At 54.9% G+C, this 14,805-nt stretch overlaps 2 protein-coding genes across 3 annotated transcripts in view; one reads left to right on the forward strand and one right to left on the reverse strand.

The window, feature by feature from the left end:
* The window catches only part of NGB (neuroglobin), a 5,903-nt gene extending 855 nt beyond the window's left edge, over nt 1-5,048 (forward strand). The window contains exons 2-4 of the mRNA XM_011949805.1: nt 1,216-1,327; nt 1,957-2,076; nt 3,863-5,048. Of these exons, the coding sequence (XP_011805195.1) occupies nt 1,216-1,327; nt 1,957-2,076; nt 3,863-3,997 (367 nt within the window). The 3' untranslated portion in view covers nt 3,998-5,048. The remainder of the gene's footprint in view (nt 1-1,215; nt 1,328-1,956; nt 2,077-3,862) is intronic.
* A 5,902-nt stretch (nt 5,049-10,950) lies between these two features.
* Nucleotides 10,951-14,805, reverse strand: part of TMEM63C (transmembrane protein 63C) — an 85,952-nt gene continuing 82,097 nt past the window's right edge. For both annotated transcript variants that reach the window (XM_011949513.1, XM_011949512.1), the window contains one exon: nt 10,951-13,892. In XM_011949513.1, the coding sequence (XP_011804903.1) occupies nt 13,692-13,892 (201 nt within the window). In that variant the 3' untranslated portion in view covers nt 10,951-13,691. The remainder of the gene's footprint in view (nt 13,893-14,805) is intronic.

A 14,805-nucleotide genomic window follows, 5' to 3' on the forward strand; every position in this document is an offset into this window, starting at 1 on the left:
GCGCCTGTTGCCAACCAGCGCCGCACACCCGGCTCCCAGCGGGGCTCACCGGGCCGGGCGGGGTCTCCTCCCGCGGATCTCCCCACATCTGGGCGGGTGGACCTCTGTCCCCGCGCGGCGCCTCCACCCCGCCTTGTGCCTCCTGCGTGTGACTGCCGGGGTGCAGCCCGCTGCAGGTATCAGGGTACTGGGGTGTCCCGAGGGCCAGGGAGGGCAGGTGTGCGGGGCGAGCTCCTGCGCCCCTGTCTGGCTCCAGGTGTGTGGATTCCTGACAACCAACAAGACAAACCTTTCCGAGGAAAGAGCCAGAGAGCCGCCGGGGAAGGGGTGACAGATGCGGGAGCCTCACCGCAGGGGAGAAGGGTGGGGGGGTGCACAGGCCCCGGGGGGAAGGGAAGGCCAGTCTCCAACCTCAGCTCGCCGTCTCGGTAACCCCTCCGCCATCACCAGCCTGGCACTGCTTTCCTCACTGTGGTGTTCCCAATCCTTGACACCCTTGGGCAGCCCAGAACTTCTGCCTAGGCTTCTGCAAAACCGCCCCCAAAACAAAAGGGGAAAAAATTCAGTTACCCGGTGAGACTTCCCAAATGCCGAGGAGAGCCTCTGCTTCTGCCTCGGACTCCCCCAGCTCACTTTTTTCTCTGGCACCCGCTGTGGCTCCACTACATCCAAGCTGTGTGACCTTAGACGAGTTCTAACCTCGCCGGGCTTCTGTTTTCTCCTCTGTAAAACTGGGGTAACAGTTGTACCCACTGCTTAGGATGGTGAGGAATACAGTTAAAAGTTAACCACACGGAAAGTACTCAGCGCAGGAGAGAGAGAGAGAGAGAGAGCGAGCGAGAGAGAGCGAGCGAGCGAGAGAGAGCAAGAGAGAGAGAGAGAGCTCTCCACACAATATAACTCCAGGTTTCCTGTTTGGGGACCTCTTCCTGTCCCAAATCACACCCTTCAGCTATTCACCGAGGGGCTCCTGCGTACCAGAGGCCCCGGGACACATTTGCCCTTTCTAGGATGCTGCCCAGAGCCAGTAGAAGGTGTGAGGAGGAGGGCACTACCAAAGCTGGCCAGGGAGCAGTGCCAGGTGGGAGAGTCTGCTGTGGTTTGCAGCTGAGACCCGGCTTGGCACCCCCGCCCTCTGACTGCAGGACAGCCAGGCTTGCTGGGGCTTGCAGGGACTCACACCTCAGGGCTAACACCTGGGCCTCACCCCCACAGGCTGTTTGCCCTGGAGCCTGACCTGCTGCCCCTCTTCCAGTACAACTGCCGCCAGTTCTCCAGCCCAGAGGACTGTCTCTCCTCACCTGAGTTCCTGGACCACATCAGGAAGGTGAGAGGGAGGCAGAGCTGCTGTGACCTCTGGGATCCAGCAAAGCACCTCCCTGGTGGAGAATGGGGAAAATGACTTTCTGCCCCAGGCCTAGTTTTACTCCCTTCCTGTTCCCCCAAGCAGGGTATCAGCTCCTTTCCCTCTGGACTGGATTGGTCTGGGACATCAAAATCAGCATCTTTCCCTACCCTGTGTTCAGAGAGCTGGTCCCAGCCTCTGTCATTGCCTTTGTCCCCTGGCTCCCATAGGTTGTGTTAGCACAGATCCTCATCATTGGGAACTATCTACCTATGAAAACCAGGCTGAGATTTTCTTAGAATCTCATGATTCTCAAAGGGCCTCAGTTTCTCCTCGTCCCAGCAGACAACACTCTCCAGTAGGCGTGTTTAGAGATGTGAATTCCTCAGAGGAGAGAGGCTTCCTTCATGGGTGTAACATTAGTAGTTTGGCCACCATGTATTGTGTGCCCCCTATATGTAGTAGACACAGGCTGCCTTTGACCCCTGATCCTGGAAACTGAGGGTCCTGCTGGCCTCTCTTGCTTTGGGACCCTCATGCCTTGGGCTGTGATTGTGAGCAGATGTGGCTGCTCTGGCCTCTCCGTTTCACTGCTGCCTTGGCCTTGGCAGGTGATGCTCGTGATTGATGCTGCGGTGACCAATGTGGAAGACCTGTCCTCACTGGAGGAGTACCTTGCCAGCCTGGGCAGGAAGCACCGGGCAGTGGGTGTGAAGCTCAGCTCCTTCTCGGTGGGTAAAGGAGCTCTGACTCTCTCCAGAGCTCCTGGCCTGGGGCCACTTCTCTCTCCCAGACTTCCCCTAGCCACTTGTTCTGTCTCCCATTCCCGTATCCTTAGATAACCAGGGCTGTGGGCCTGCATCTGTTACCTGCTGTGTGGCCCTGACATGGGCTTGACCTCTCTGAGCTTCCAAATTCTCTTTTCTGACATGGCTTCTTTTAAAACCATAAAAGTTAAGGAGCCTTTGGGATTAGCTGGTCTGCTCAATTTCCTGTTGCTATGTATCAAACAACCCTAGAACTATGACAGTGCTTTCCGATTTCTCATGGCTGGGCTCAGCTGGGCAGCTCTTCTGCTCTGCATGGTGTAACTGGAGTTACCTGTGTGTTGTGTTTAGCTGGGAGCTCAACTGAGGCTAGAATGTCCAAGGCCTGTCGGCCTTTGAGCTCTGTCCCTGCGGTTTGTTGTCATTCACTAGTCTATCTGAGCTTCTTTATAGAATGGAAGCTGAGTTCTGAGAGGGAGTTTTTAGAGGACAGGCCCCAGTGTGCAAGCGCCTATAAAGCCTCTGCTTGCATCACTCTTGCTAATGTCCCATTGACCAAAGCCACTCACATGGATAAGCCCAGTGTCAGTGTGGGAGGACCCTACTCAAGGGCATGAATCCTTGAGGTGTGGCCCATTGGGGGCAACTGATATGACAGTCTGCCACACAGTCCAGTCACCTTGCCAGATGGTGAGCACCTTGAGGAAGGAGCTATGTTGGTCTTGTCCTTCTCTCCATCCCCAGCACCAGCACAATGCCTGATCTACCAGGGCTATAGTGGATATTCAGTTAATATTTGTGAGATAAATAAACCTTATTTTATTATGAGTAATAATAGCAAATGAGAGCCATTATCTGTATTTATTTATTTATTTATTTAGGGGACAGAATCTTGCTCTGTCACCCAGGCTGGAGTGCAGTGATGTGATCACAACTCACTGCAGCCTCAACTTCCCAGGTTTAAGTGATCCTCCCACCTCAACCTCCGTCATAGCTGGGACTACAGGCATGCACTACCATGCCCAGCTAATTTTTGTATTTTTTGGTAGAAATGGAGTTTTGCCATGTTTCCCAGGCTGGTTTCAAACTCCTGGGCTCAAGTGGTCTGCCCACCTCGGCCTCCTAAACTGCTGGGATTATAGGCGTGAGTCACTGTGCCTGGCCTATTATCATTGTAGGCTTCCTGTATACAGATGCTGTGCTAAGAGCTTTTTCTGGATTATCCCATTTATCATCCCAACAGGCCCAGGAGGTGGAGCTTCTACTTTCCTTGTATCACTGATGAAGCAGCTGAGGCTCAGAGAGGTTACATAACTTACTCAAGGTCACCCAGCTGATGAAGAGTGGAGTCAGAATCTGCACTCAGGTCTATCTGGCTCCAGAGCCCAGACTCTTAACCCCATCATTGCTGCCTTGCAGATGAGGAAACTCAAGTCTGGGGGCAATGATTTGGTTTGGTCTAAGCTGGGAGGTCCCAGGCAATGTCTTGACCCCACTCATGGGGTGTTTGCAAGACCGAGAGTGGGGTGAAAAATGTGAGGATATAAAGCCTCACATTTAGAGGGAAAGGTGGGCACAATGTGATACCCAAGGATTTGGGTAGGACCCTGCTCAGGAAGCATGGACTCCGTGCAGGAGAAAAAAAAGGCCCAAGAGCCCTAATCAGCCCTAGGCCTCAGTTTTCTCACCTGTGGAATGGACCAGTGCCTTCCTGCCTTTGGAAGTGACAAGGTGCCTCTTGCCTCTGCAGACAGTGGGTGAATCTCTGCTCTACATGCTGGAGAAGTGTCTGGGCCCTGCCTTCACACCAGCCACACGGGCCGCCTGGAGCCAGCTCTACAGGGCTGTGGTGCAGGCCATGAGTCGAGGCTGGGACAGCGAGTAAGAGGCGACCCTGCCCAGTGGCCCCCATCTGTTTGTGTCTGTCTGTTGGTCTGTATCTGTTGTAGCCCAGGCTCTCCAAGCTTCCCTGCATCTTGGTCCTTGTTACTTGGCCACACTGGAGAGGTGCTGGGGCAGGGCTGGGTCTCAGTCTCCCAGAGTCCAACTGCAGAAGGAGTGGCTTTTCCTCCAGGAAGGGGCTTCTGGGTGTCCCGTCATCCCCAATAGCCTCTTTCCTGCCTTTTTTTTTTTTTTTACCTTTTTGGCACTCCCTCTGGCCCTGTGAGGAATGTTTTGGTGGCAGAGGTGGGATGGAGCTGGAAAGGTATGGGGGTGGGAGGGGATGGGGCTCTTCTGTCTGTCCTGCTTCTTCAGGTGAGTGCAGGCCAAGGCAGGGGTGAGATGGCTGAGCTTCCAGCGCCTTCTGTCTTACTTGCCCAGTCCCTTCACTACTTTCCTGCCCCAAGATGGCTTGCTTTTCACAAATAAAGAGAAAGGCAGCTTTAGCCTTCTTGGTGGAATCCCAGGCGTGGGAGCAGAATCAGAACTGCCAGGGAAGGGAAGGGGGACTTGGGTCTCAATAGGGCTCATCTGAGTTGCGCGGGCTCTGCAGATGCCCTGACAGGGTTGGTTTCCTTTGGCGGCATTCCCTTTCCCTCATTCAGCACTTCTGCCAGGAACTCCCTGACTATTCCGCTGCTGCGGGAACCCAGCTAGCTGGCCAGGTGGGGCGGGGCTGGGGACTGGCCAGGAAGGAGGGGTGACTTCATCCCAGAGAGACCCAAGTTCCCCCAGCCCTTCATCACCAACCCGCTCCTGCAGGAGTGAGTCTTACCTCCCCCGGCCCTCCTTTCTGGCTCAGCCTGCAGCGACTGTGAGGCCACAGCTTCTCAGATTCACTGCCCACTGTGTGCCAGTACTCAGGCAGCTGGAGAGAAGGCAGCTGCGGAGACCCCCACCCTCACCCCAGCCGTCTGCACTTTTACCGTTTGCTCTGTGCTGTCTGTGATCCTATAAACTCATGAGAAATAAACTGGTACTGTGTGCCTCTCTGACCCTCGGGCCTGGTCTTTTCTTGGGTCTTGGCCTGTACCAGATGAAGCTGCAGGGCAGCGGATCTCAAGGCAGGATGGGAGGATGGAGTCAAGGAGGCCAAGGCCTGGGAGGAAGCTCTGGGAAGCCAGTGGCAGACATCTGTGGGGTCTGTGGCCCAAACTGGCAGGTCACAAGCCCAGCTCTTCTTCCTCCTGGGCACACAGCTGGATGTCATGCAGCCACCCTTGCAATTAGGTGGGGTGTGTGACTGGGCTCTGGCTGCTGGACCATGCAGATGTGTGTGCCACTCCCAGGCCTGGTCCCCCAAAACTCCTGCATGCTCCTCCATGCTCTGTCATCCTTCTGCTGGTGTGATACAGACCTCACAGAGACCATGAGGGCTACGTGTTAAACATGGTAGAGCCACAGGTGAAAGGAGTCCCAACCCTGAATCGCTGCTTGGAGGAAGGTGCCCGTTAATCAGAATCACCCATTTTGAATTTTATATGAAAGAGACAAATTTCTCTTGTGTTTATGCCATTATACATTTTGGGGTTAGTTAAACCCATACCCAGACTGATCTATGGTCTGAAGCAGGTCATTGGTCGGGGGCTTGGGACCCCACAGGCTGTGGGCTAGAAAGCCAGCCAGGGATGTGGGGAGGAGGAACTGCGTTGAGTGGGCATGACAGGAGCAGGTTTGGGGTTACTTCCACGTGTTCCAGCCTCAGCGGCGGATCCAGAGCCCACGCATGGCTGCAAGGCCTGTGCCTGGGCTGGCTGTCCTCGCCCTCAGCTTCCAGTTTCTCAGTTGACATTGAATGTAGCAGATGCCCATGGGGCCTTGCCAGCTCCCAGATGGGGCCTCGTTTTCTTTAAGCTCAGATGCCAGGCCTGCCAGGCTATGTGACAGCAGGCACTGGGTCTGCAGCGTGTTAGGAACGCCTTGCCCTCTGTGGTGCCCAAAGCATTTTCTGGAGCCCTACAGGCTCCAGTGAGGCAGGGCCTCATCTGCTGTGTGACCTATTAATGGGTCAGGCTCAGGTGTCCATGTCTGGCCCACAGCTCTCGAGGTGGCCTGGCTTTGGAAAGATCTAATGCCCTCCCCTGGTGTCTGAGTCATCCTAAGCATGGGTGCTTTCACCTTTTTTGAAAGCCACTCTTCTACTTAGGTGTGAGTGCGTGTGTGCATAGGCATGCACTGGTGTGTGTGCACGTGTGTGTATGCACACATGTGTCTGTATTGGGGACAATATCCCTTACCTCCTCCTCTGCTCAAGGGCTCAGCCCTCTCTCTCTCCTGCATCCCTCCTCTGTCAGCCCACATCTCCCCTCCTATACAAAGAACAGCCCCTCACTTCCTTTCCTCTCCAGCTACCCTTTTGGTTCTTTACTTCCTTTGATAGCAAAACCCTTCTAAAGAGTAGTCTTTCCTTGCTGTTTTCATCTCCTCACTTATGGGAGGATGGGAACCTGCTTTAACCAGGCTTTGTCCCTACTTTCAATCTACTACAGTCAAGGTCACCAACCACCCCCATCTTGCCAAATGTAGGGTCACATCTTAGTCCTTATCTTCCTCTCCTGCTCAGCAGCACTTGAAAAAATTGGTCATGCCTTTAGTTTTACACTTTTTATTATGGAAAAATGTTAACATACACAAGAATCAAGAGATGAGGGCATCTCCATGTACTCCATGCTCTGTTGCCCAAACACCCCCCACCACCATTTTTTGTGTTTTTTTGTTTTTGCTGGAGAGTTTTTAAAGCAAATTCAAGACTTCATGTTCTTTTACCTGTAAATTCTTCCATATGAATTTCTAGCTGGCACTTTATTTCACATATGAACCCACGCCATCAATATATCTAACAAGATGAACAGTATCTCCTCATCACCACCTAATTCCAATTCCCTGATGGCCCACATTCATCCACATGTAGATTTCCCAGACGTCTCTCTGCAGTTGGTTTGTTCAACTTGGGATGCACACTTTGCATTTGATTGTGTCTCTTCACTCATTCACTTTGGCCCAGCCCCTCTTGCCATTTCCCCTCACCATTGCTGTGTGGGAGAAGTGGGTCATTTGTCTAATGGTCTATCCAGCATTCTCCACTTGGCTGAAGCTGCTTCGTGGCATCTTTTGACTTTACTCCTCTTTACGCCACATTTACTCTCAAGTGTGGTTAGAGCTGGGGATGCCGTCCTTCCTGGTTTTCCTTGCCGGTTCTCCTCCTATATCTTTGTGCTGGCTCAGCCCTCAGACCTCCTCACCTGCACCTGCTCCCATCAAAGTCTCAGACAGTCCCATGCTTTAATCACCACCCAGGTGCTGATGACTGAAATGAACATCTCCAGCCTGACTCCTGTATCCAGCCACCTCCTTGACATCCCCACATGGCATCTGAACCGGAACACACTCAAGATGGAACTCTTGGGGTTTCCCTTGGCCTTTTTCTTCCCAGCTTTCTCCACCTCAGAAATCAGTGTTTGCTGAGTTCTTCATGCTAAAGAACTGGGAGTCATCCTTGCATTCCTGCTTTCCCTCAGACTCCACATCTAATCATCCATGAATCCTTGACCTGTGTTCCAAATTTAACTGCTTCTTTATTCACTCCCTATCCTGGTGCAAGCTACCATATTCTCTCTCCTAAATGCCTCCGACACAGTCCCAACTGGGCCTTTTTTTTTTTTTTTTTTTTGAGACAGGATCTCACTCTGTTGCCCAGGCTGAAATGTGGTGGCATGATCATTGCTTACTGCAGCCTTGAACTCCTGGGTTCAAGGAATCCTCCTGCCTCAGTCTCCCGAGTAGCTGGGACTCCAGGTGCATGCCACTATGCCCCAGCTGATTTTTTAAATTTTTGGGGAGATAGGGTCTTGCTTTGTTGCCCAGGCTGGTCTCAAGCTCCTGGCCCTAAGTAATCCTCTCACCTCAGCCTCCCAAAGTTCTGGGATTACAGGTGTGCACCACCACACCTGTCCCCAACTGGGCTTTCTGCTTCTACTTGTCCCACCCTAGTGATAGTGACCATTTCAGCACAAGGGTTACATGAGTGGTTGCCAGGGGCTGACAGGGAGGAGAGAATGAGGAATTATTGTTTATGGGTATACAGTCTCAGTTTTGCAAGATAAAGAGTTGTGGAGGATGGCTGGTGGTGATGGTTGCACATTATGAATGTATTTCATGCCACTGAACAGGACAGTTACAAATCGTTAAAATGGTGGATGGGTGCGGTGGCTCACGCCTGTAATCCTAGCACTTTGGGAGGCCGAGGTGGGTGGATTGCTTGAAGCCAGGAGATCGAGACCAGCCTGGCCAATATGGTGAAACCCTGTCTCTACTAAAAATACAAAAATGGTGGTGGCGTGTGCCTGTAATCCCAGCTACTCGGGAGGCTGAGGCAGGAGAATTGCTTGAACCTGGGAAGCGGAGGTTGCAGTGCAATGAGATCATGCCATTGCACTCCAGCCTGGGCGACAGAGCAAGACTCTGTCTCAACAACAACAACAACAACAAAAAACAAACAAAAAACCCATCAATGGTTAGGATGGTGAATATGATTATGTGTACTTTACCACCACCACCACCACAAAAAAAAAAAAACCTGGAAAACAAATACCTAAGGGCGTCATCTTCCTCCCCAGAATCCTCCTGGAGTTTCCCGATGATGAGTGAAACTTGGGAGTCCCAGCATGGCCTGCACAGCCTGTTGCCCACTCAAACCTCGCCCTACCCTCTCCTCCCCTCGCTCACTCTGCCCGGTTCTTTAGGCCCTGCATGTGTGCCCACAGACCCTTTGCTGGCTATCATGTCTCACCCCCACAGAGCTTGTGCTGGCCCCCCTAGTGCAAAGCATCCCCTCCCCGCCTCCAGGCACCCCCTGCCCTTATCCAGCTTTGTCTCTCCCTGACACCCCATTATGTAGGCCTATTTGTTGACTGCAGTTGTCATGTTCTATTGCACAGAAATGGGCAGGCGGTCATGGAAGCCACTTGGGCTCTGTGTTTGGAGGGGAGGGAAGAGGGACTGTCTTCGAACCCTCGCTGAAGGTGATAAGGTAGCCAGAAGTCCCCCTGACACCTGGTGTGTGGCCCTCGGGCCCACACGGTAGTCATACTTATTGCAAAAGAAGATAATGATGGCAGAAGCGTGCCTGAGCTAGGGAGTTGTCATTTCTAAGCTGGCAATGGTGAGATGCTGAGGCCACCCAGGGCATGTGGTGCCTGAGGCTGGGACTGTTTTCCTTATCCACTCACCCCTCCCTGCACACTGGAATCACCTGGGGGACTTTTGTAAAATACAGGGTACTGGGCCCCACCCGAGAAATTTTGGTTTGTTTAGGGATGGGGCCTGGACATTGAGAGTAACTCCCATTTGTGGCTGAGATGGAGAACCTTGGAAATTGAGGCTGAGAGCTGCCGGGCTGCCACTTGTCCAGGCCGAGGGACTGTCAGATGTTCTGAAAGCAGCCTCTGTTGAGAAAGCCTGGGAACCTGTCTCTCCATAGACCAGGCTCTCCTCGCCTCCCCAAGGCCTTCCACAGAGCAGACCTAGAAACCTGGAATCGGCCAGCAAGAAGGTTCCTCGGGACAGAAGTGAGTTGCCCCAGGCTTCCCTGGCCGGGCCCCATGCGACCCCAGGCTTGGTTTCCGGGCAGAGGCATGGGGCACGCTCAGGCCCCGCTGCTTCCTCCCTGCACAGGTCACGTGCTCCAATCCTATCTTGGGCACAGCGCAGTGGCGCCACCTCCTGGGGCTCCCTCTTGCCTTGCCCCAGTCCCGTCCCCAGCCCAAGTAAATCCACGTGCAGGCCTCCAGTCCCTCCTTGTCTGCTGAGTGGAGAGAGGATGGACCAATGCTAACCTCCCTGGAGGACTTTCCATCCCTGGGGCGACCGCCCTCCCTCTTCAGCTTCTTTTTCTGTCTCTTTCTTAGTCTCTGCCTGAGAAAGGCCCCTGAAAGATCTGCTGAACCACAGAGTGTCCCAGGCCTGCCATCGGGGGACCCTGGAGCTGCTGGCCCCTGGGAGGGGACCATGAGGCAGCAGCAGGGCGCAGCCCCCTCCCATCCAGTCAGGGAGTCTTCATGGCTTCTCTCCTGAGACGCAGCCCTTGTGGATTTCAAGGGCTGACTTGACTTGGAAAATAGTTGTTTTGAGGGGAAGAGGGGACAAGTGGACGGGTCTTGATCCCATGCCCAGGCCCACACCATGGTGGACTTTGAGTCAATGGCCACTGATGGACTGTGGAAGCTTGCAGAGAGGACCCAGCAAGGGAGATGTGAGACTGTCATCCTCTGTCCCCATAGGAAGTACTATAGGAGGAAGTCTCCCCCTACCCAACACCCACACAAGATTCCCATCCTCTGCCCCCAAATTTGCTCTGCTCAGTCATGAAGCAGAACAGTCCGCCTCATATCCTCCCAGCCCTACTGTCTGGATGAGGTGACCAGCCTGAGTGATGCAGCTGCTGGAGGAAGGGACAGAATGGGTCTCCTGACCCTGAGATGTATCTCCCAGGGCAGGGAACTGTTGTCTCCTTGCCACAGCTATAACAGCCTTTGCTAATGGGTGTTTCTTATCCCACCTGGCTGCCCCACACACTTCCCTCGTGCCAACCTCTCCTCCACCCAACCTCTCCTCCACCTCCCCCATCCCCGAAGTCCTCCACCCTCATCCTCTTGCAGACCTGAGCCCTGTCTGCCGCTCTTCCTGGGGCCTCAGCTGAAATTGGTGTGTTCTGAAGTCTGGCCGCTAGCCTAGCCCATTGGCCCACTCATGGGGCTCAGCACTCACCAGGGACTTCTACTGCCTCTCGGGGCTACTCTACTGGCTTCCTGAGTAGCTCAAGGACCAGAAAGTTCTCCCCACTGCACAGCGGAGCAAGGCCAGGCTGGCCCAGAGGCAGAGGCAGAGGCAGAGGCCGGGGAGGCTGGGAGGACTTGTTTATTCAAGGCACGGTCATAGCATTAACAAGAAGGTTCAGCATTCTGGCACATTCCTTTAGTGGTGGTGGCCAAGGTTAGCCCACACCCCCCCCACTGGGGGCCCCAGATGATGCAACGCTGCTGATAGGCACTTTGCTTCCGGGGCAGTGGAGGGTCAGGCAGGCGGGCATGGGGCCACTGGAGGCCTGAGGAGGGCCCCTCCTGGAGGCTCTAGGCAATACCGGCTCCCGGGCGGCAGCTCCTTCCAGAAAGGATTAAGTCAGGGGGTGATTTGGAGGACGGAGTGGGGTGGGGCAGCTGGGAAGTGGCTGGCGGAGGAGTGGGATGGCAGTAGGTGGAGGGAAGGGGGCAGTGGATGAGGCAGGTGTAGGCTGAGGCAGGAGGTGCCTGAGAGGGCCTGTATGTGGTGGTGGGGAGGCTAAAAGACGCCCCGCTCCACCGCCCTGCAGTGACCATGGGAGGTCCAGATGGAGCCAACTGCCATGAGGCTTTGCTGGTTCCCCTAAGAGTGGACTATGGAACCTTCTCCTCCTCCACATGCTCACCACCTTCTCTCAGAGCCAGGCTACACTGGACCCAGGTTCAGAGGGAGAAGCCCCCAGCCATCCCGCCACATTGTCTGTCAGGACCTTTCCCATATGTGGCTTCCACAGTCTGGCAGGGGCCTTAGGGGCTGGGGGCAGGCTCCAGCAAGCTGTGTCCAGTGAAGGAGAGACCCCAGGCCAGCTTCTGGCGTGTCCCACGCCCCATATACCAAATACGATGAGGTTGGGCAGGGTCTGAGCTGGCCATCTCCCCACCATGTGCCAAGCTCCTGCTGGGCCTGACTGCTGTGCTGTAACAGTGTCCTTTCCCCTTGTTGGTGAAATGCCAGTGGGGAGGGGGCCTGTGGGACCTGGGTGTGTAGGGGCTAGGCTAGGATCATTTTCCCCTTATTCCTAGCTGGACAAGGAATGGGAAAGGCAGCCTCTCTCCAGCCAACCCAAGCTCTCTGGAAAGACACCCCCATGCCAAAATGTGGGCCATGCCCTGGGGGTACAGCAGTTTCTGCCCATTGAGCACAATTTCTCACCTGCGGTGAAGCTTGGAGCTTCTGGGGTTGGGATGGGGCAAAGGTGGGGCAGGGACAAGGCCTAGGTGATCTGAGTTCAGGGCAGCCCTGTGACTGGGGCCTGGTGCAGGCGCTCAGGTGAGATGAGCCCACCTTCAGTAGGCTGGTGGCAGGGACCCAGACCTTTGGAGGAGGGGGCTGAAGAGTGCCCTGGAGAGCACACAGACCCCATTCAGCTTGGCTTGTTCTGCTTCACTGAGGCCCCCACTGGTCCTTCTCATGTCCTCCCTGGCTGGGCTACATGGTGGTCCCGATGAGAGCCCATCCCAGAGGCACGGGCCGGTTCCCCCCTGCTATGGCAAAGGTGCTGAGTGTCACCATCACTGTTCGGAATTCAGCTCCCCCAGGTCTCAGGTGGTGGCAGCCCTGGGAGGGCAGCCTTGCTTCTCCAGAAAGGGCCTCTCCTTGGAGCACGTGACCCTCCTCTCCACCCCACCCCTGGCAGGCCTGGGGCGACATCATGATTGAAGCATCTGCAGTGTCTAGACCAGGCCCACACTGGAGGCTGCTTGGGTGGTCTTCAAGGCAGGGTGCAGGGGCAGTCCTGAGAAGGGAGGAAGGGTCCTACTTGGGACTCAGGTGAAGGTCAGTCCTTCAGTTTGAAGCATGTGGTTCTTACCCTAACGTACTGCCCATCTTGACCAAGCTGGGGGCCCAGGCACTCAGTTGAGTAGGAGGCAGGAGACTCTTTTAAGTGGCCACATCTTTGGCTTTGGGGGGGGTCTTCTCTTTAGACCCTGGGGCTTGGAGAGGTATAGCTGGTTTCCCACCACCCAGAGTTTTGGGGAGAAAGCCCCCTTCCATGAATTCGGCCTCTGTCTCACCCCACTTTGTGTTACCCAGCAAGGACTAACCAAGGTTTCCTTCTGAAAAATGCACACAAGTCTCATTTGATGAGCCCTGAGTGGTCGCGCTCTAGCTATCCTCGTAAGAATAGAAAGGAGAAGGGCCTCTGCCCTGCTGCTCCTGGGGATGAGGGCAGAGGAGCAGGAAGGGGCTGAGTTACCTCTTCTCAGGTCTATGTTTTCAGTTGGTTCTTCCTCGGGTGGGTACAGAAACTTTCTGTTTACAGATCCCCACGCAGGGAACCCCGTGATGAGGTGGTCCTCTGTGTCCTGTCAATGTGCCCCGTGCACGTACCTTTGCCTCCTCAGACTGCAGGGGAGGAATGGGCCGGGGCTGGGAGAAGGAGCAGCAGCAGAAGCTCCTTGGAAGGGCCGCTGATGCAGAGTGGTGATGACCCCAGAGAGCCTTCGGCGGCCGCTTTCTGCCTCCTCCCTTAGGAACACCTTCTCCATCTTGGTCCCAGGAAGGGACCCCAGCGTTCAGTCTCTGTGCTGGCGCTCCAGCCACCTCTTTCAAGGCATGGGCTTCCCTGTATCCTCCATCCCTTCCCAGGCTCCCTCAGCACTGCTGAGCACCCCCAGTTCCACCTGGGCAGCAGGTCAGGGCGCCCGTATGGCCCATGGCTGGGGTGGCAGATGTCTCCACTGGGGGCTTCTCAAAGTCTGCAGGAGGTAGTGGGGAGGCCCAGGCCACCCTCCTGCCTCCCCTTGCCAGGCCCTCCTCTGGCTCCTCAACAAGCCGCCAGTGGAGGCCTCAGGTCCCAGTCAGTGGTACTGGTTCTGGCCCTCCAGTTCCAGCCCTTCCTGGAACTGGGCCGAGTCTAGCTCCCTTGCAAAGCCCCTCAGACCACTCTCTTCTTCTCCCTCTTCCGGCTGGTTGTTCATGGTGCCATAGGTGTGCCTGGCTGGGGAGGAGGCGGGGGTCAGGTTCAACTCCGGTTCTTGCAGCACGGTGGCCACATATAGCTGCTTGGGATAGAGACAGGGGACAGGAGCAAGGTCACGTCCGGAGCAAGGCCCTGGGCACCCCCTCTCTCCTCATGCCCCACCCCCATCGCCTCTGTCTCCTCCAAACTTTGGAGCCTGCCTTCTTCCCCAGCAGCCTGGGTCCTGTCTGCCCTACCTGCCTAATTTTTCTTGATCATTTAATGAACATCCAGGTGCTCCCAGGGCTGGTTTAGTGGCAGGACTCCCCACTCCTAGTCCACTGCTCCTTTAGAACATGTTCCATTCACTCTCGGTTCCAAGGAAAGCCGCATCCAGGGAAGGTGACATGAGGCTCCCCTCAGCTGGGGTCAGAGAGACCCCCTTTCCTGAGCTAGTGTACTTTCTAATACAGCTTCAGCAGCACACTCAGAATCCCCCTGGGGTCTGTCACTGGTTGGCCTGTCTTCAAGATGTGGAACTGCAGCCGGGCGCAGTGGCTCATGCCTGTAATCCCAGCACTTTGGGAGGCCGAGGTGGGTGGATTGCTTGAAGCCAGGAGATCGAGACCAGCCTGGCCAATATGGTGAAACCCTGTCTCTACTAAAAATACAAAAATGGTGGTGGCGTGTGCCTGTAATCCCAGCTACTCGGGAGGCTGAGGCAGGAGAATTGCTTGAACCTGGGAAGCGGAGGTTGCAGTGCAATGAGATCATGCCATTGCACTCCAGCCTGGGCGACAGAGCAAGACTCTGTCTCAACAACAACAACAACAACAAAAAACAAACAAAAAACCCATCAATGGTTAGGATGGTGAATATGATTATGTGTACTTTACCACCACCACCACCACAAAAAAAAAAAAACCTGGAAAACAAATACCTAAGGGCGTCATCTTCCTCCCCAGAATCCTCCTGGAGTTTCCCGATGATGAGTGAAACTTGGGAGTCCCAGC

Source organism: Colobus angolensis, unplaced genomic scaffold (genome assembly GCF_000951035.1).
Source record: "Colobus angolensis palliatus isolate OR3802 unplaced genomic scaffold, Cang.pa_1.0 Scaffold3, whole genome shotgun sequence".
Lineage (NCBI taxonomy): Eukaryota > Metazoa > Chordata > Mammalia > Primates > Cercopithecidae > Colobus > Colobus angolensis.